The sequence below is a fragment of the Portunus trituberculatus genome, chromosome 38, assembly GCF_017591435.1.
Source record: "Portunus trituberculatus isolate SZX2019 chromosome 38, ASM1759143v1, whole genome shotgun sequence".
NCBI lineage: Eukaryota > Metazoa > Arthropoda > Malacostraca > Decapoda > Portunidae > Portunus > Portunus trituberculatus.
In genome coordinates this window covers 4,908,653-4,929,114 of record NC_059292.1, presented here as the reverse complement: position 1 = coordinate 4,929,114, position 20,462 = coordinate 4,908,653, and the positions used below count along the sequence as shown (strand labels likewise).

At 41.5% G+C, this 20,462-nt stretch overlaps 1 protein-coding gene across 1 annotated transcript; it reads right to left on the bottom strand.

The window, feature by feature from the left end:
• Positions 1-3,087: 3,087 nt before the first annotated feature.
• LOC123515074 (chitinase-3-like protein 1) lies at positions 3,088-18,937 on the bottom strand. Its single transcript, XM_045273485.1, has 12 exons — positions 18,889-18,937; positions 15,109-15,199; positions 12,898-13,064; positions 12,028-12,180; positions 10,705-10,836; positions 9,767-10,024; positions 9,089-9,274; positions 7,349-7,477; positions 5,062-5,211; positions 4,500-4,886; positions 3,871-4,041; positions 3,088-3,365 (listed from the first exon to the last, which is right to left on the bottom strand). Exons 2-12 carry the CDS (start codon positions 15,158-15,160, stop codon positions 3,240-3,242), a joined length of 1,911 nt encoding a protein of 636 aa, XP_045129420.1. The 5' UTR covers positions 15,161-15,199; positions 18,889-18,937; the 3' UTR covers positions 3,088-3,239.
• Between the last annotated feature and the right edge of the window lie 1,525 nt (positions 18,938-20,462).

The following is a 20,462-nucleotide window of genomic DNA, read 5'->3' as shown; positions in this document are numbered from 1 at the left end:
ATATATATATATATATATAAGGGCCTTATCCGTCCCTGTATGGAGTACTCTTCGCATGTTTGGGGAGTTCCAGTCACACAACTTTGCTTGATAGGGTGGAATTGAAAGCTCTTCGTTTCATCAACTCCCCTCCTCTGACTAACTGTCTTCACTCTCTTTCTCACCGCCGAAATGTTGCATCCCTTTCTATATTTTATCGCTATTTTCATGGTAACTGTTCTACTGATCTTGCTAACTGCATGCCTCCCCTCCTCCTGCGGCCACGCTGCACAAGGCTTTCTTCTTCCTCTCATCCCTATTCTGTCCAACTCTCTAATGCAAGAGTTAACCAGTACGCTCAATCATTCATCCCTTTCATTGGTAAACTCTGGAACTCCCTCCCTGTATTTCCAAATTCCTACAACTTGTCTTCTTTTAAGAGGGAGGTATCGAGGCATTTGCTCCCCTAATTCTGGCTGACGGTTTTGGCACTTTTTCTTCTCTTTGGAGAGCCAGCGCTCAAGTGGGCTTTTTTCTAACTTTCTTTTTTTTGCCCTTGGCTGGCCCTCTTCCCTACATAAAAAAAAAAAAAAAAAAAATATATATATATATATATATATATATATATATATATATATATATATATATATATATATATATATATATATATATATATATATATATATATATATATATATATATATATATATATATATATATATATATATATATATATATATATATATATATATATATATATATATATATATATATATATATATATATATATATATATATATATATATATATATATATATATATATATATATATATATATATATATATATATATATATATATATATATATATATATATATATATATATATATATATATATATATATATATATATATATATATATATATATATATATATATATATATATATATATATATATATATATATATATATATATATATATATATATATATATATATATATATATATATATATATATATATATATATATATATATATATATATATATATATATATATATATATATATATATATATATATATATATATATATATATATATATATATATATATATATATATATATATATATATATATATATATATATATATATATATATATATATATATATATATATATATATATATATATATATATATATATATATATATATATATATATATATATATATATATATATATATATATATATATATATATATATATATATATATATATATATATATATATATATATATATATATATATATATATATATATATATATATATATATATATATATATATATATATATATATATATATATATATATATATATATATACATACACCATATGCGTATATCAGCAGTAGAGAGAGAGAGAGAGAGAGAGAGAGAGAGAGAGAGAGAGAGAGAGAGAGAGAGAGAAATAACTCTTAGACAAAGGCTTCCTCCAAGTGACAAGTACGAGTAAAAGAGGCCCGCGTGACCACCAGCTCTCCTCTGACACAACCTTATCCACGTGATCCCAAGGTTTGTATGGGTGTCACGTTTTACCCCTTTGTTTTCACACACTTAGCTTCTCGCGAGTGCCTGACGAAGAGCAAACTGTGACTCCTGTTAATAATTTCCTAAGGGTGACTGTTCCTCGATTGTTGATAGACGGGAGGAGAAAATGTTTACTTGACTTTATTTGTCTTCGTTTCAAGCCAATACTGGTGCAGTCGAATTGCTCACCCAGCTCTTCGTCCTCCCTTCAGGCTGCTCGATAATTGAGTATCTGGGGAAACCTGTAACTAAACTGCTTAACCTGGATGTCACAGTAATCTCGTGTCCTGCGGGAAGGATTGGTACCCAACACAGACTCAAAGGATAGTGAGACGGGGGACCAGTTTGCATTCAGAAACTCTTTGTTCTCTCACGTTGACTATTTTCAAGGGCTCTAGTTGAAGATACTCATGTTCTTATGGGTGTTTTTTTGGTTCTGGTGATGGGTTACCAAGATTTCTAGTTTGTCATAAGGTAAGACTGCCTTGAAAACCCGGCTAGTCGTCTCTGAGTACTGGAAAAATTGTCGTGGTGAGAGAGAGAGGCGTTTCTCTGAATATGGCCTGGAAATGAGCGCTGAGGACACATGCAGCCGTATCGCGTGTCCTCAGTCCTTGCTTCTCACTCTCTTTCTTTCGATCCTCTTCTCTCAACTATTTTTCTAAGATCTTTTAATCGGTTCTGTCTTTCTCTTATTACGTGACCAAACTATCATCTTTATTATCTTATTACTTTTCAATGCACTAACTCCAGTATTATACCAACTCATGCACCTCGTCACCCGCTATCTTCTGCTTCTCTTTCTCCTTCCTGTTTTCTTCTGTTGTTGTGGCTTATCAGGCAGTGTTGATTTTTGGTCAGTTCGTGTGTCGTCTACTGAAGGGCACTTCTCCACACATTCGTCCCTCTCCTCTTCAATACTGGGATATATTTTTGTTTTGAAATTTGTGTGCGATTAGACCATTCTATTGACATTAGGAAGGGTCTATGGAGGTCAAAAGATTAATGGCCACAGTCTTCACTACTTTACTCCCCACATAAGTTTCTGAATCTGTATAAAATCACCAAATAGTAAGCAGAATGAATATGGAAAAGTGTCATCGTACTGAAGGGGTTAATGCGAACTCCTCACGTGAAAGTATAAAAGTCAGATAGTCAGTCAGACACAGACACGTGTACTGTGACATCCTCATTGGTTTTATTAGAAGGTAACCTACAGATATAATTAGATTTTAGATTTATCTTTAACATTATGTATATATATATATATATATATATATATATATATATATATATATATATATATATATATATATATATATATATATATATATATATATATATATATATATATATATATAATTTTTCTTTCTTTTTCTTTCTAATTTATATGTAACTTTTATTCCATGTAGACATAAATCTTACAGGCAATGAGAACATGATGGAATCAGAAGACAGCGAGAGGACGCTTGTTACTTTATACAGATAAGGCAACTCTTGAAATTGTAAATGAAATGCTTAGAATATATTACTGACTTTATGTTTCCGTTACTATGTGTTATATTTCCGCACATAACAACATAAGAACAATATGATAAATAGACTGTGAGAGGCCAGATGACCTACACAAGGCAGCAGCTTATAAGAGAAAACGTAGACAAGCGAGTCGAGTCAGCTACACTGCGTTGCAATTACTGGTGTCCACTTTGGAGGGTAAGTCACACATGGTAAGGCTTTGGTTCCAGTAGAGGCCGTTCGGGCACTGCTCCACGTGAGGCGAGCCGCTGTAGCAGCGGTAGTACTGCAACGAAACCCAACACTCTCATTCTCTTGCATGTAATCTCTACAGTCGCGGCTCCAGGGCAACCTACCCGTCCTCACTCTTAAGGAAGGTGTGGTCATTAAGACATTGCGATGACACACACACACACACACACACACACACACACACACACACACACACACACACACACACACACACACACACACACACATATCCTACCAGACAAATGTATGGGCTAAAATTAAAATAAACTCTTATGAACTTCGAGGCATAAATCCTATCTCTTTCTCGTGATGTTTCGAGCATATCACTTTTCCTTCTCTCTCTCTTTTTCACGCTGAGAGGAAGAAAGAGGTAAGGAGAGTGAGATGGAGGAAGGGAGAGAAAGATAAGGGAAAAACAAGGATTGAGAACAATATGTAAGAGTTTTAGTGAGAGAAATGGAGAGGGGCAGAGGAAGAGAAGGAACAAGGGAAGGGACATGGAAAGAGACAAACCATACTCACATTCCTTGCCAACTCACCTTGTCACAGTCCGCGTGAGGCAGATACGTGTTGTCCACCTCGCAGATCCACAAGGTGCAGTCCGAGGTGTCCACTTGGTTCTCCCAGTTGCAAAGCATAAGGTCCTCGTCAAAGAGAGTGCCGGGCCCGCAGAGTTGCAGAACAGCCTGGCCGTTTATACACTCCCAGTACTGAGGGAATGAGGAGCAGCTGGGTCAGGGTTTTGCTGGAATCTGACGTGGGAATCATCGTTCACTGCCTAGTATTAGTAATGTCTGTCGTGCTGTGAGGTAGGGTAGTATGAATTAGAATCCTCTGAAAGTAGTGAATGTGCAACGCTGGAGTGCTTCTAATGTTCTGAACCGCTTCTGATCACACCTCCACTATTTTCAAAACGCTTTAGTTGAAGCTACATTGATCTTTACATGTGTTTCTGTGATTCTAGAGCCAGGTTAACAAGATTTCTACCCTATTAACCGGCGAAATGCTCTTCAGAACCCGGCTGACGATCTCTGTGGCCTTTGATAGACAGTCGCGGTGAGATAACAAGGCGTTACTGAATGCAGGCCTAGATTAAAACCTGTACAATGCTGCCAAAGTACGATTATGCAGCCTTCAATACAACCAAGAGTGTGGCGACCTTACTTACCTTATTGCAGTCCTTGTGGGGGAACACCGCTCCGTTGGGCATGTTAGTGCAGTCAGGGCGAGGGTGTGGAGGCTTAGGCGTTGACACAGGAGGCGGGGTAGTGACGGGGGGAAGCGTGGTTGGAACAGTGGTCGTGGTAGGGGCAGGGGTAGTGGTAGGAGGAGGAGTGGTAGTAGTGGTGGTTGTGGTGGTGGTGGTGGTAGGTTCTGGGGTTGTGGTGGTGGTGGTGGTTGTGGTAGGTTCTGGGGTTGTGGTGGTGGTGGTGGTGGTGGTTGTGGTAGGTTCTGGGGTTGTGGTGGTGGTGGTGGTGGTGGTGGTTGTGGTAGGTTCTGGGGTTGTGGTGGTGGTGGTAGGGAGTGGAGTGGTGGAGGGTGTGTACGAGCAGTTCTGAAAGGAGAGATGAGATGTAGCAGTGTTGGTTATAGGTAAATGTAGTAGTAGTAGTAGTAGTAGTAGTAGTAGTAGTAGTAGTAGTAGTAATAGCAACACAAACAATCCAACAATAACACACACACACACACACACACACACACACACACACACACACACGCAGGAGACGCACCGGCAGAATACCATCGGCGGGCAGGTTGAATCCTTCCTTCATGCTCTTGACTAGGTGGAAGGGCTCGTCGTAGCAGCGCGGCCTGAAGTCATCCGTGTCAATGGTCCACACCAGGAATCCAGCCAGGCCCATGTTCTTTGCGTAGCGCGCCTGAAGGACACGAAGATAAATGTAGAAGTGATCACGGGGAAGAGGAAGGGAGAGAGGTGATAACTAATTAACTAACGCCCTAACTAAAACCCCGAGAGTAACTTTAGAGGCAGACACGAGGATAACTGTAGGAGTGGTCAGAGTAAAGAGGAAAGAAGCGGTAACTGACTAATTAACTGACTGACTAACTAAAAAAAACGGGCGTTACTATAGAAGAAGACACGAGGCTAACTGCAGGAGTGGTCACAGGGAAAGAGGAAAGGAGAGAGGCGGTAACAAACCAACTAAAAACTCAGAAAATTACTATACGAGTACACACAGCCACGGGGATACCTCATTAAATGACCATCTAATCAACTGAGCGAGGGAAGGACTGACTAACCAACTAACGAACGAAGGAACCAGCCAATCAACGTACATACAATAAGGAAAACATAAAAGAAAAATCCATCAGTATAAGACCAGGGAATTAACAACAAAAGAGTAAGGAAGAGAAGCACATGCAAGGAGAGACTACAGGTTGTAAATAGACGGTATGCGTGCCTGCCTGGAAGCTCCGAGGATAGAGGGTAGGGGCTGTGGTTTTATGACAGGAGGAGAAGTAGTAGTAGTAGTGGTAGTAGTAGTAGTAGTAGTAGTAGTAGTAGTAGTAGTAGTAGTATTGGTAGTGATGGCAGCAGTAGTAGTAATAAAACTAGTAATAGCAGTAGTGATGGTAGCAGTAGTTGTAGAAAGTGATGGTAGTAGTAGTAGTAGTAGTAGTAGTAGTAGTAGTAGTAGTAGTAGTAGTAGTAGTAGTAGTAGTAGTGGTGGTGGCAGTAGTAGTAGTAGTAGTAGTAGTAGTAGTAGTAGTAGTAACAGTGGCAGAAGTAGTTTAGTTTTCATTCTCACCCCTATTCTGTCCACCTCTCTAATGCAAAAGTTCGCCAGTGTTCCTAGTCATTCATCGCCTTTCTCTGGTCAACTGTGTGTCTGCTTCTGTATTTCCACCTTCCTATGACTTGAACTATCTCAAGACACTTATTTCCTGGCGTTGGTTGACGATTTTGTCTCAAAGGGCCTTTTTATATTTTTACTATTTTTTGTTGCTCTTGCCGGCGGCCCTCCTACATTACAAAAAAAAAAAAAAAAAAAAAAAAACTAGTAAAGAGGAGGAAGAGAAGTTGTAAAAGTCCTTATATTAGTTAACTTTTAAAAATATACATTACTTCATGCACTTCTAGAATTGATAAGGCTGATTAATACTTGGCTAATGCTCATCTTCTTTAGTTTCCCTCATTAATGCTGGAAGACAACATCGAACTCAATGTAAGGAGCTTAACAATAGATGACTTGAGTACGTGACGCAGAAACAAACAACTTATTTAGTCGATGATAATTTAGGTGGTGGTGGTGGTGGTGGTGGTGGTGGTGGTGTGAAGGAAGATTAAGATGAAGAACAAAGATGTGAAGAACAGCATCAATAAGAAAAAAGAGTAAGAACAAGAATGATGATAATGATGATAAACAAAAGGAACAGCAACTAACACGCCAGAGCCCCACAACTGACAACAATGGCCGCCTTACCTCACCAATATAATTTCCCTCATCTTTTCCTTCACCAGTGCCTGCCGATTACCAGCAGAGTCATTCCAAGGAGCAGCTGTTGGTTGAGGACACTCTCGATAATGTCCTTACGTTCACTGGTTTCATTTCTCTCCGTACTTATTTTTTTCTCCTCCTTTTAACATTATTGTTTTTTAACTCGCCTCTCTCATCCGCTTCAAAATACCGTTCCCATTACTCTCGTCACGTCCCTCATTGCCTCTCTCTCCTCTCCCTCTCCTCTCATACATGTTACTGTCAGATGTGTCCAATCTTCCTGACTGATACAGAGCGGACAAACAATACAGGAGGAGGAGGAGGAGGAGGAGGAGGAGAAAGAGGAGAAGAAAGATTAAAAAGAATGGTTTTCAACATCAATAAGAGGAATGGAGGAGGACTAGTGAATGTTCTCGTTCTGAAGACAATACTTAGGTACACTCTACTATCTGAACCAACCCTGCTTCACTAATGCATCTCCCAGTATGACAAAACAGTTCAACCCTGACTGACTAGAGGCGAAAGTTCCTTGGTCGTGCTCCAATACAGTACATACCTTTTCAAAGACTGATACTGCGTCATCGAAACCGCACCAGATCTTGTCAGAGGGGCAGTAGAAGTAAGGTTCATGTAGGGCAGGGTCTCGAACCATTGTGCAGTCCATCTCCTGGAATCGCTTGCAGATCTGTCAGTTTGGGAAAGAAGAGGATAGTAGAGGTTGCCAAAGATGCACCTTGTTCTCGTGAGCTATATAGTTACTTGATACTGAAATGGACGGTGCTCAGATCACAGTATATATAGGATAGATAGTCCTGAGTTCAAATAGAACCCAGGACGCTTTATACTCGAGATCCTTGTTACCCAAACATAAGAAATCATGGGTTCAAACTTGAGAAATTAACTGGTTCTCCAACAGAGTGGCTGATGAATGGAACAGACTCAGCGATCACGTTGTTAGTGCTGAGTTAGTAAGGAGTTTTAAAAGATGATTAAACAATTTCATGGATGGGATGATAGATGGAATTAAGTGGCTTTGCTCATACAGGAACTGTCACGTGTAGGCCTGACAGTCTCTTGCAGCTTCCCTCATTATTTTATGTTCTGTCTTATGTTCTAAATGTACTGCTCACCAGAACATCCATCTACTCATTGAACTACATCCACTCAACCACTGACTCCCATCGATCCATCACTCATCTCATCCTCTTACCATTTATCTACTCATCAGCCCACCAACTCATTCGTTCACCCAGAGCTAGTTGAAAGACGGCGCGGCAAGACACCGACACATTTTCTAATACTCATGAAAAAAACATCCGTGAAATTCTGAATAACTTCCACCTCAGCCTGTTAAAAGTTGACGTGATGAAACTGAGAAGCATTTGAGCGCACGGTCCCAGAAGAGCAGAGTGGGAATATAGAACACTAGGATATCAATACACTGTGCTATTGTCTATGGAATCATAACACGAGTATTATTCCCACTCACAACCTCCCAGGAGTGATTTGTGCCAGTTACTATCAGCTATAATGCCTAGTGCACCCCTCACACACACATACACGTTCCCGCTGGTTTCATATTTATTTTACATCTTTACTCTCTTCGTCACGTCCTATTTTGATTCAAACACACGCCTCTAATGCATAGAGAACAGTTCGATTTTGCTCCCAGCCAAGGGACAGTCACGGGTGATGTCCATTTCAAGGATTAATGTCAGCGCCTGCAAGCAACTCGTGTCGGGTATACATCTCTCTCTCTCTCTCTCTCTCTCTCTCTCTCTCTCTCTCTCTCTCTCTCTCTCTCTCTCTCTCTCTCTACTGCTAGTCGTCCTTTACTTGGCACGACCCGCTTTGTTAATTTTGTTGCGGGACAAAAATTTGACACGATTCTGTGGGGCATCTTTACTGCTTTCAAAAAGCTGTAGTTGAAGTAACCTGTGTTTTTAAGAGTGTAAGATTAAAAATAATGTTGTTGTAGTAACACGAGAAACACTCTTGAAAACCCAGAAAATTAATCCCTTCAATAATGAGACGCATTTTTACCTTAATTAGATGATTTTATTTGTATTAGGAAAGGTCTATGAAGATCAAAAGAATAAAGGCCAGAGTCTTTACTATTCTGATCCCAACATATGTTTTTGAAGCTGTTTAAAATCGCCAAATATTAACCAGAATGAGTATGAAAATGTGTCCTGTTAATATGGAGATTGATAAGCCAGATAGAGCAGAGAATGACACTTATGACTAATCTAAAAAATCAGAGAGGGTTCACCAAAAGGCCCAGTTAGAACCTCACCTCATTGAAGCCAAGGGTGCCGGGGATCCTGATGTAGGGTCCCGGTGGTCCAGGGGCGTGCGCGGGAGCCAGCATTCCAGTGTCATCCAGGGAGTCCAGGGTCCAGCAACGGCCGTAGCTAGGGATCCCCATTATCATCTTCTCGCGGGGCACGCCGAGCTCCAGGTAGTAATTAATGGTGAAAATCTGAGAGAATGGGAAGATGGTAAAGGGTTAGTCATGAATTTTAATGTAGATATGCTACAGTAAGGAGGCAATTAACAAGACTTCAGGTTAATTAGTGAAAGCAGGCACTGTCAACATTAGAATTCAGTTAATGGTGGACACACACACACACACACACACACACACACACACACACACACACACACACACACACACACACACACACACACACACTAACCACGTTAAAGTAAAGATTGTGAGTAGTAGTGCAACCAGATTATATTTAAGCAGACAAAAGAAAGAGACAACTCAGCATGAATAGTCACGACATTGAAGGACTGACTCAAACTTACCTCTAAACACACACACACGCACACACACACACACACACACACACACACACACACACACACACACACACACACACACACACACACACACACACACACACACACACACACACACACACACACACACACACACACACACACACACACACACACACACACTAACCACGTTAAAGTAAAGGTCGTCGCCTGTGTCCTGGTAGTAGCCACAGAGAGGGGCGTTGTGGTGGGTGCGGGTCTCCCAGGCGCCGTGGTAGTCATAGTTCATAATGTGGAAATTGTCAAACAGGTCCACCAGCGGCTTTATGTCATAGGCGGCGTCGATCACGGCCTTTCCTGCAGCCATGGCGGTCGACATGAAGAGCGGCGGGTTGAACTTGTTAAATTCCCGCCGCATTTCTTGAATCAGAGTGACGAAGTTCTCCTGCAAGATTGTTGTTGTTGGTGGTGGAGGTGGTGGTGGTGGTGGATTGGAAAGAGAGGAATGAATAGAATAAAGGTGCTGGAGGTGGGAAGAATAGCATGGCGTTCTGTATAGTATAGCCTTCCCATTCACTGACTTTCTAAACACTTTATTGGGTGAATGATACCTCAGTGGACCTCTTTTCTTATTCGAATTTCGTCACCTTTCACCAGTGTTCTTTTTACAAATAAAAGAAAAAAAGAAAAGAAAATCACTTCTCTTCTTTGCCTCAGTTCTTTCCGCTCCTCCACGGTCAAAAGACGCAAGGAGGAGGAGGTACCGGTGAGGAGGTTTCCAGGCATCTGTCCCTGACTTTCTGGATAACTCTTGAATCTTTAAGGGAGCTAGCAATCAAGTGGGATTTCTTTTAACTTATGTTGCCCTTGGCCGGCTTCCCCTCTTGCATAAAAAAAAGGCCACTCCACCATTCAGTCACCTCTTTTTTATAACCTTCTTCAGATTTTGTTACCCTTCACCCGTGTTCCTCTTCCTTCCCCCAAAAAAGAAAGCAAGAAAAGAAAATCGCTTCTCCTCTCCTTTTAACTTCAACTGTTTCCACTCCTCCACGGTCAAAAGACGTAAGGAGGAGGTACCGGAAACAGAGACCACTCCATCATTCGATCACCTTCCCTCACAGTCACCTTGTCTTCCGGAATCCCACCCCGCGCCGCCGGGTACTCCCAGTCAAGGTCCAGCCCATCGAAACCATGCTTGCGGATCAGAGCTATAGTGCTGTCAATGAAGAGTTTCCGCTTCTGTGCGTCATCAGCCATCTGTGTGACGGAGAGAGACGGGTTAAATTTTACAGTAACTGGACACATTCCCATATCTATACTGCTTATTATATTATGATTTCATACAACTTCAAATACTTGTGTGAGGATTGAAATAGTGAAGACTCTGGCTATTAATCTTCTGACCTCTATAGAGCTTTCCTAATGTAAATAAAATCTTCTAACCCTACCCAAACCCTCAAGGTGAAAATGCATCCCAGTACTGAAAGGGCTAATCTTTTCAGTACTGGGAGACATTTTTATCTTGAGATTTGTGTACGATTAGACCATTCTGTTGACATCAGGAAGGGTCTATGGAGGTCAAAAGATTAATGGCCACAGTCTTCACTATTTCTATCCCACATGAGTTTCTGAAGCTGTATAAAAAAATCACCAAATAGTAAGCAGAGTGAATATGGAAACGCGTCATGGTACTGAAGGGGTTATGATCTACTGGAGAAGGGAAGGGAGAAGGGAAGGGAAGGGAAGGGAAGCAAAGAGGGCTCGTTTTATCTTAACTGCCTCAGGTCAGAAGGAAGGGAAGAATGGGAATGGGAAAGTAAAGGAAAGGAAGAGAAGAGAAAAAACGGCAAGGAAAGGAAGGCAAAAGAAGAGACGGGAAGGAATCAAGAGCAAAGGAAAGTAGTTAGATAATAAATAAATAGATCTGTAAACGACTCTCAACCTTTCCAAAGCAGCTTCGTGTGATCTTCCTGCAACTCACCGCAACTCGCTACCAGACTGAACATTCCTTTCCCACGTGTGTCTTCTCATAGCTTATCACTCTCCTCCCGCCCTCAACACTCTCCTCCCGCCCTCAGTACTCTCCTTCCGCCCTCAACACTCCTTTCTCGCCCTCAACACTCTCCTCCCGCCCTCAACACTCTTTTCCCGCCCTCAGCACTCCCCTTCCGCCCTCAACACTCCCTTCTCGCCCTCAACACTCTCCTCCCGCCCTCAACACTCTTTTCCCGCCCTCAGCACTCTCCTTCCGCTCTCAACACTCTTCTCGCCCTCAACACTCTCCTCCCGCCCTCAACACTCTCCTCCCGCCCTCAACACTCTCCTCCCGCCCTCAACATTCCCTTCTCGCTCTCAACACTCTTCTGCCGCCCTCAGCACTCTCCTATCGCCCTCAGCATTCTCCTCCCGCCCTCAACACTCCTCCCAACCTCTTCCCGCAAGACTCACCACGGAGTAATCGACGGAGCCCTCCCGCCAGCCGCCCACCGCCAGCAGTATCGTCAGCGAAGGGTTGACTTCCTTCAGAGCCACGAACCTGTCATAGGCGCAGTTGTTGCCGCCCTCCTCGTCCGGGCACAGCTCATTCCAGGGATCAAGCACCTGTCGGGAAGGAATGGTTGGTGAGGTGTGCTCTGACCTAATTATTGTTCTTGCAGTTTCCTCAGTCAGTGGCAGTTATTTTGTAGTGTATGAGTCTTTTTCCAGTTGCTTTTGTCCCTTGTATCCCCCGCTGTAACTCTAAGCATTTACAGTTCTAGCATAATTTCAGTCTTCTATTTCTCCATCGCTCTCTGACCCGTATTCTGAAACGCTTAGCTCTCTCTCTCTCTCTCTCTCTCTCTCTCTCTCTCTCTCTCTCTCTCTCTCTCTCTCTCTCTCTCTCTCTCTCTCTCTCTCTCTCTCTCTCTCTCTCTCTCTCTCTCTCTCTCTCTCTCTCTCTCTCTCTCTCTCTCTCTCTCTCTCTCTATATATATATATATATATATATATATATATATATATATATATATATATATATATATATATATATATATATATATATATATATATATATATCCATCGGTACTTTCCAAAGGGTTTAGTTGAAGATGTTCATGTTTTTTAACGGTATTTTTATGGTTCTGGTGATGGACTGGCAAGATTTATAGATTGTTGCAAGGAGAAACTATCTTGAAAACCCAGTTCGTCATCTCTGTGCCCTTGGAAAACTGTCGTAGTGAGAGAGCAAGACGTTTCTGAATACGGGCGTCTATGTCTTCCCCTCGGTCTTCTTCCCTCAACTGATGGGTGTGACTTTGAGGACGCGCAACCCTATACCTCGATCTGCCAGGTCTCGTTGCTGAGTCCCGCGAAGCCGAAGATAAGGTGGGTGCACAAGAAGGGATCAATGTCGTCCACGTCAAACTTGCCATCGCCAGGCCGCCACACAGCCCACGACCCGAAGTAACACACCACTTCGCCGGAGTCTGCGTCCGCGGCGACCACTGCATGCGCGAGGGAGATGATGAAAAGTATACGTTAGCTTGTGGAAGATAACGCGATAGTTGCATGTTTGCATGTTGGTCAGGGAAAGGTTAAAGTGAGGGAGAGGATGAAAAGTATACGTTAGCTTGTGGAAGGTAACGCGATAGTTGTATGTTTGCATGGTGATCAGGAAAAGATTAAAGTGAGGTAGCTTCTGAAAGATCACGTGATGGAACAATGGGATAAATCAAATTAGGGAAAAAAGTAGAGAATAGAAAATAAAAGATAAATTAGAGAAGTTCATAGTGGTTTTCGAAAGGTTAATCAAAGATACCTGTTTTCAAGGAGAGTGAACAAAACACTCTCAGCTCCTGATGACTATGTGGCCTCACCAACAACGGTCAAGGCCGACAGAAACACGTGGCCCGACAACTCAAGACAAATTAACAGATCTGCTTCAGCCTCTTACGATCAGACTGAAAATAGACCCTTAAGCCCTTCCATGGGGGTGCATCATCAGACACAACGCATCAGGACAACAAGACTCAAGAAAACACTCAAAAACAATGCACTCCAATCCTTTCTGACAGGCTCGGCGGCACGGCTGATCAAGAGAAGCAGTGCATTCTTGGCCAAAGCTCACGTGGGTCACGGTCATGCTGGATAAAGATGCTCTCCCTCACTCTAACTGACTTCTCTCTCCGTTGTCCAAAAGAGAAAGGTTTGGATTTGCAGTAAACTAATTCGAGATTAGATAAAACAGAATAATATAAATGACATAGGAATAAATGGTTCTCAAATAAAGTGGTAGAGAAATAGGGTAGTTTCAATAAAAAGGCTGTAAGTGCCAAGTCATTAAGAAGTTTAAAAGCTCAGGTCAGACATACGTAGATGAACATGACTGACAGAGACTGCCACACGTGTTGGCCTTATAACTTCTTGCAGCTTCCCTTACTCGATATTCTTATGGCACTTGGGGTCTCAGTAAGACAAACAATTCTCAAAAGGAGGACAAAGAAATTATTAATTGGACGTTCATGGCTGGCAGGAGTCCTCGCTGATCCATTATCCTTGAGAACCTCAGTAACTTAAGCTAGAGTCTGCTAAAGATTAGAATCCTCCATTCAGGCTCTTCAAAACTCAGTAATCTCCACTAGGGCCTAGTAGATAAGTCCTCTTTGAACTTCCCTCTTTAAAACGTCAATAACTTCCACTAGAGTCTGCTAAAACTGAGAACCCTTCAATCAACCTATAAAAAACCTTATTAACCTCCACAGGGTCCTATTAGATAAGTCCTCTTTGAACTTCTCTCTTGAAAACGTCAATAACTTCCACTAGTCTGCTTAGCGTTACAGAGATAAGATGTCGAGATGTTTCGGAATGCAGTCTTTGATTTAGGCTCTTGAAAATTCCACTAGAAACTGTTAAAAGCAGATGAGACGGCGAGACGTTTGAAGATGTAGTGTTAGCGTCATGCCTTTGAAATCTTCCTTCTTCTTTCCCAGTAATTTCCATTAAAACTTGTAAAAAAGTACCCTCAGATTACACGACAAGAAGTCTGAGAAAGTTGAACCTAAGTCAGACACGCTTCTCTCTCTCTCTCTCTCTCTCTCTCTCTCTCTCTCTCTCTCTCTCTCTCTCTCTCTCTCTCTCTCTCTCTCTCTCTCTCTCTCTCTCTCTCTCTCTCTCTCTCTCTCTCTCTCTCTCTCTCTCTCTCTCTCTCTCTCTCTCTCTCTCTCTCTCTCTCTCTCTCTCTCTCTCTCTCTCTCTCTCTCTCTCTCTCTCTCTCTCTCTCTCTCTCTCTCTCTCTCTCTCTCTCTCTCTCTCTCTCTCTCTCTCTCTCTCTCTCTCTCTCTCTCTCTCTCTAACCTCAAAGTGTCGCCTTCCGAGAACCTAGACTTTTGTTCTCCGTTGAATGGAAAACACTGAATATTCCTCCTCTGCTCGTGCAAGACAATGTAAAACCCTTAATTCAACATATCATTATGACCTAATAGAAAAATACTAAACTTTAAACTGATTAGTATGTTGATGACTGGCACTCTATAAGATTGTGGGTCTTACCAGCGGAGGTCAACCCGGCTACCAGCAGCGGGAGCAACAGAAGCAGCCTCATGGTGTAGCTGGAGACGAGGCGAAGGCTGGCTGGCTGTAGCTGAGAGGAGGCAGGTGTGAGTAGGGCTTTATATGTACGGTGTGCTTATCTCTTTGTGTGTGTGCAGTGGTGTGTAGGGTTGGTAATGGGTGAAAAAAGGGAGGAGGGGAGGAGGGAGAAGGGAGGTTACGGGAATAAAGATAAAATACTGGACACAGGTGCTGGCTGACTCAAATTTCACCTGTCATTGCCATCCATCATTACCGTCACGATTACCACTACTACCACCGCAACCACCACCACCACTGTTGCCATCACTACCACCACCATCACCACCACCACCACATACACCTAAAAGAAGACGCATTTATAGACAGGAAAGAAAAATGCAAAATTCAAAGGTCACAACTACCACTATTACCATTACTGCTAACACCACCACCACCACCAAAATCGTCACCATCATTATCATCATTGTGTTGCCATCACTACCACCACCATCACCACCACATACACCTAAAAGAAAACGCATTTATAGATAGGAAAGAAAATGCAAAATTCAACTATCACCACCACTGCTACCACCACCATCACCACCACCACCACCACCACCACCACCACACACAATTAAAAACAGGTATAATCATAAATTGAAATTATGGTAATTTGCACAAAGCTGACTTATATTATGTGTGGTCTTCATGTGCTTACGTCCTGCGTGTCTGTAAAGGAACGAAGATACGATAAGAGGAACAATGCCACGGACGCCCTGCCGAGTCACGCACGGCCTTAAGGAACTGTAAAGCCGTGCATGAAAAATCTCTGGCGTGGAATCCGATCTACAAGTTGAATCTAATAGACGGTCGAATGTTAATGAGCAAGAAAATAAGAAAAATGAATAAATGCATAAGAATAAAACCAACTAGAACATAACCTAACTACACGTGAAGTTGTGACACAACAAGAATAATAAATAGCTTACCTAAAGAACAAATAACCAGAAAGAAATCACGAACACCCACAAACATGCACGCACGAACACCACCCTCTCCCTCACTCCTACGCACACGCACACGCACACACACACACACACACACACACACACACACACACACACACACACACACACACACACAGTTCTCATAAGCAATTTTTAAAAGTGAATAAAGAACAAGAGAAATGGCTTCATTATATATATATATATATATATATATATATATATATATATATATATATATATATATATATATATATATATATATATATATATATATATATATATATATATAAGAGCAAGATAGTAAAAATTGATATAATAACTAATGGTATATTTGCCAAGAGTTATAAATTTTGATTATAACTCAACGATTTGACTCACGATCTAAAGCAGGGTTTCTAAACCTGGGGGTTCACGATCCCCCAGCGGTTTATAAGAAGATTTCCAGGGCTACCTAGATGGCTGATGTGATGATAATTGAGTTAGTGTCAGTCACTAAATCAACACTCTGTTCGAGGTCAGATTACTGGAGGTTTGGGAAGATGATTTTATAACTCAGGGTTTCTTTTAATGAGAAAAGTTTGAGAACAGCTGGTCTCAAGCGTGAGGACGCATCAATGACGAAAAGTGAAAGGGGAAAAACTGGTGAAACAATATATACTGAATAAATAAACAAACGGATAAAGGAACACGGCTGGCAAGAAAGTGAAACAAACTTAATGAAATAAAATCAAACAAGTATAAGGAAAAAATCAGAATAAAGACCGTATTGAAAAAGAAAAAAAAAGACATTACCAAAACGAAAAGAGAATTCAAGTACCACAGAGAAACCAATGTGTTTTTTTCTCTAAATTTGACAGAGGAGGCTTCACTGATAACAACACTATAAGCTCACATCTTCAGACTGACCTACGAAGCGAGTATAGCGTGAGGTGTGGGGCAAGAAAAGAGGGCTCATGTACGGTAGTGTGAAGCGTGGAGGACAAGGGAAGAGGGCTCATGTGCGGTAGTGTGAGGCGAGGAGGAGAAGGGAAGAAGGCTCATGTGCGGTAGTGTGAGGCCCTCGAGGAAGACAAGGGAAGAAGGTTCATGTGCGGCTCTTCTCACTGCACGACCAAAAGGCCAAGCTGTCACAAAGCCTGGATACACAACTCCAAGGCAACAACTGTACTGACGGCGCTAAAGACAACCAGCTCGGCGTGGTGGTGCTATCAGAGGACACATTGTTTAATGTAAGAGGGGAGGACTGGCCAAAGGTAACAAAAAGATCAAGAAAAAAAAAAAGACCCACTCAGTCGCCAGTCTCCTTAAAGAGCCGATAGTTAGCCAAAGGACAGGGACAAATGTCTTGAAACCTGCCCTTACCGCCACGTGTTACCGGATCATATTAACACCCTGAAAAGAGCAAGTATCTTCCACTGTAGCCAATTAAAGGTTGAAAGATTGATCACGTGAACCATTTTGTTGTTTAAAGCAACTGAAAGATTCCATTATTTGCTCCCCATGCCTGCTCAAGGTGTGAAGGGAGGGAAAGAGAGAGAGAGAGAGAGAGAGAGAGAGAGAGAGAGAGAGAGAGAGAGAGAGAGAGAGAGAGTGTGTGTGTGTGTGTGTGAATCGCTTCCAAGGACAAGAGGCTCAAATTTGACTTGTGTTTTATGATACTTTCCATAAGCTGCTGTGTAAATAATGCTCGCAGGCCACACACACACACACACACACACACACACACACACACACACACACACACACGTGTAGTGGTTAGCACGCTCGACTCACAATCGAGAGGGTCCGGGTTCGAGTCCCGGAAAGCGGCGAGGCAAATGGGCAAGCCTCTTAATGTGTAGCCCCTGTTCACCTAGCAGTAAATAGGTACGGGATATAACTCGTGGGGTTGTGGCTTCGCTTTCCCGGTGTGTGAAGTGTGTTGTGGTCTCAGTCCTACTCGAAGATCGGTCTATGAGCTCTGAGCTCGCTCTGTAATGGGGAAGACTGGCTGGGTGACCAGCAGACGACCGTGGTGAATTACACACACACACACACACACACACACACACACACACACACACACACACACACACACACACACATTCTCTCTCCCTATCTCTTCTTACTATTTTTATTATTGTTATTTTTTTTTATTATCATTATTATTACTAATACTGTTATCATTATTATTGTTACATAATTACTACTATTATCATTATTATTATTACTATTATTGTTATTCTTCCAGCTGTGTTTGTCAATGTCGACGTTATAATCACTGTTATTCTTACAGTTGTTGTTGTTGTTGTTGTTGTTGTTTGGTGGTGGTGGTGGTGGTGGTGGTGGTGGTGGTGGTGGTGGTGGTGGTGTTGGTGTTGGTGGTGGTGGTGTTGGTGGTGGTGGTGGTGGTGGTGTTGGTGTTGTTGGTATTGGTGGTGGTGGTGGCGGTAGTGGTGGTGGTTGTGGTGGTGGTGGTGGTGGTAGTGGTGGTGGTGTTGGTGGTGGTGGTGTTGGTGGTGGTGGTGGTGGTGGTGGTGGTGGTGGTGGTGGTGGTGGTGGTGGTGGTGGTGGTGGTGTTTTAGCTATGAGACAAACTTCAACACAACATCGCAGCACATCTAGAAAAATGAACCCAAGAAACGAGCAACAAGGAAAACAAATGTAGCAGTTTTTAGTAATGTATGCATATTTACCTCTCTCTCTCTCTCTCTCTCTCTCTCTCTCTCTCTCTCTCTCTCTTCCACTTCCTATGGCGCACCAAACGTACCTTAAATTGAACAGAGCCAAACTTTCCTCCTTTTTTTTTCTTTTATTACATTTCCATCGACATTTCATTGTTCATTTATAATCAAGTTGTTTTTTCTTATTTATCTTATCAATATTTTTTCCCCTAAATGCGTGAGAAAAGCGATATTGCATTAGAACAAGTCTTTTTTTTTTCTCTTGATCTGAAGTGGCTACGTATCCTTTTATTCATTCATTTATTTTCATCTTTATTGTTATTTGATGTAGGTATGTATCTTTTTATTCATTTACGTTTTTTTTTTATTATTTTGATCTGATATAACTACATATACCTTTATTCGTTCATTTACCTTTTATTTCTGTTTTTATTTGATGTAGGCACGTATCCCTTTACTCATTTATTTTTCTTTTAGTTTCATTTTGATCTGAAGTAGGTAAGTATCCCTTTATTGATTCACTTTTTTTTTAACATTATTTTGATCTGATGTAGCAACGTATTATTCATTCATTCATTTTTTTCTTTTATATTTATTCTGATCTGATGTAGCGTCGTATCATTCATTTTCTCTCAACGTGTGATAAGAATGATTACATAATTAACCTTTTCAACGAGTCGCTCCTTCATCCTACACACTATTGAGAGACGCTGTTTCGTTCCACAGATAGAATGACTAAGCATTACACTGGTGAGGCACTTGAGATTCCATTCCTTGTGTTTTCTTCTGTTTCTTCTGGTTGTCTGCAAATATTCTGTACAGCTGCGTGAGTGCCGTGAATCAATGTATATGGCAGTGAAATAGTGCAATTAAATTGATAAGGCCCGTATTCTGAAACGCTTTGCTCTCTCACTATCAGTACTTTCCAAAGACTCCAATTGTAGATACTCGTGCTTTTAAGAGTATTTTTATGATTCTGTTGTTAAATTGGCAAGGTTATAGTTTATCAAAAGAAGAAACTGTCTTGAAAACTAGGGTAGTTGTCTCTGAGACCTTGGAAAATCGTCGTAGTGAGAAGGGAAAGCGTTTCTGAATACGGGCGTGCGAAGCGTTTGTACTTATACACACTTTTTCTGACGGAGAAGGAAGGAGTAGGTGATGAAAATTAACATTAGAGAACACTGTCCTAGAAGTGAAGGATTCCCTGCATGTCTCCGAGGGGCGTTCCTGCAAGTGTTAGTCCCACTACGCAGGGGCGCGTGCTGTGGTGAGTGTGGGAAGGGCCAGATGGGCGCAGTATTACGTAACTAATTATCTCTATTTATACAATACACCAAAAGACAATATCAGATTATGAAAGTATATGCGATGAGGAAATAATTTTATTGCCGGTTCGTGTCGTTAAACACATTCCTCTCTCCAAATACCTACTTTCTAAGGCCACAGAAACTATTAATCAGCTTTTAAGTTCTTATTTGCTATTTTTCTTGACCTTTTATTAATGATGAATGATGCATTGAATAATCACTAGAATAATTAAGATATTCCAGGAAAAAAACAAGTTCTACAATCCTGATAAAAGTAATCAAGACAAAGCGCAGTAACATTCTTCAAGGATACAGACCTTCGCCTCCGCCTCCACTACACATGCACGCAACAC

Coding starts and splice junctions, on each gene's coding strand:
- LOC123515074 (XM_045273485.1), bottom strand. CDS start 15,160: ATGAGGCTGCTTCTGTTGCTCCCGCTGCTGGTAGCCGGGTTGACCTCC. Junction 4,887..5,061: donor CCGCCGATGGTATTCTGCCG/GTGCGTCTCCTG, acceptor CTCTCCTTTCAG/AACTGCTCGTACACACCCTC. Junction 4,042..4,499: donor CCCACAAGGACTGCAATAAG/GTAAGTAAGGTC, acceptor TCATTCCCTCAG/TACTGGGAGTGTATAAACGG.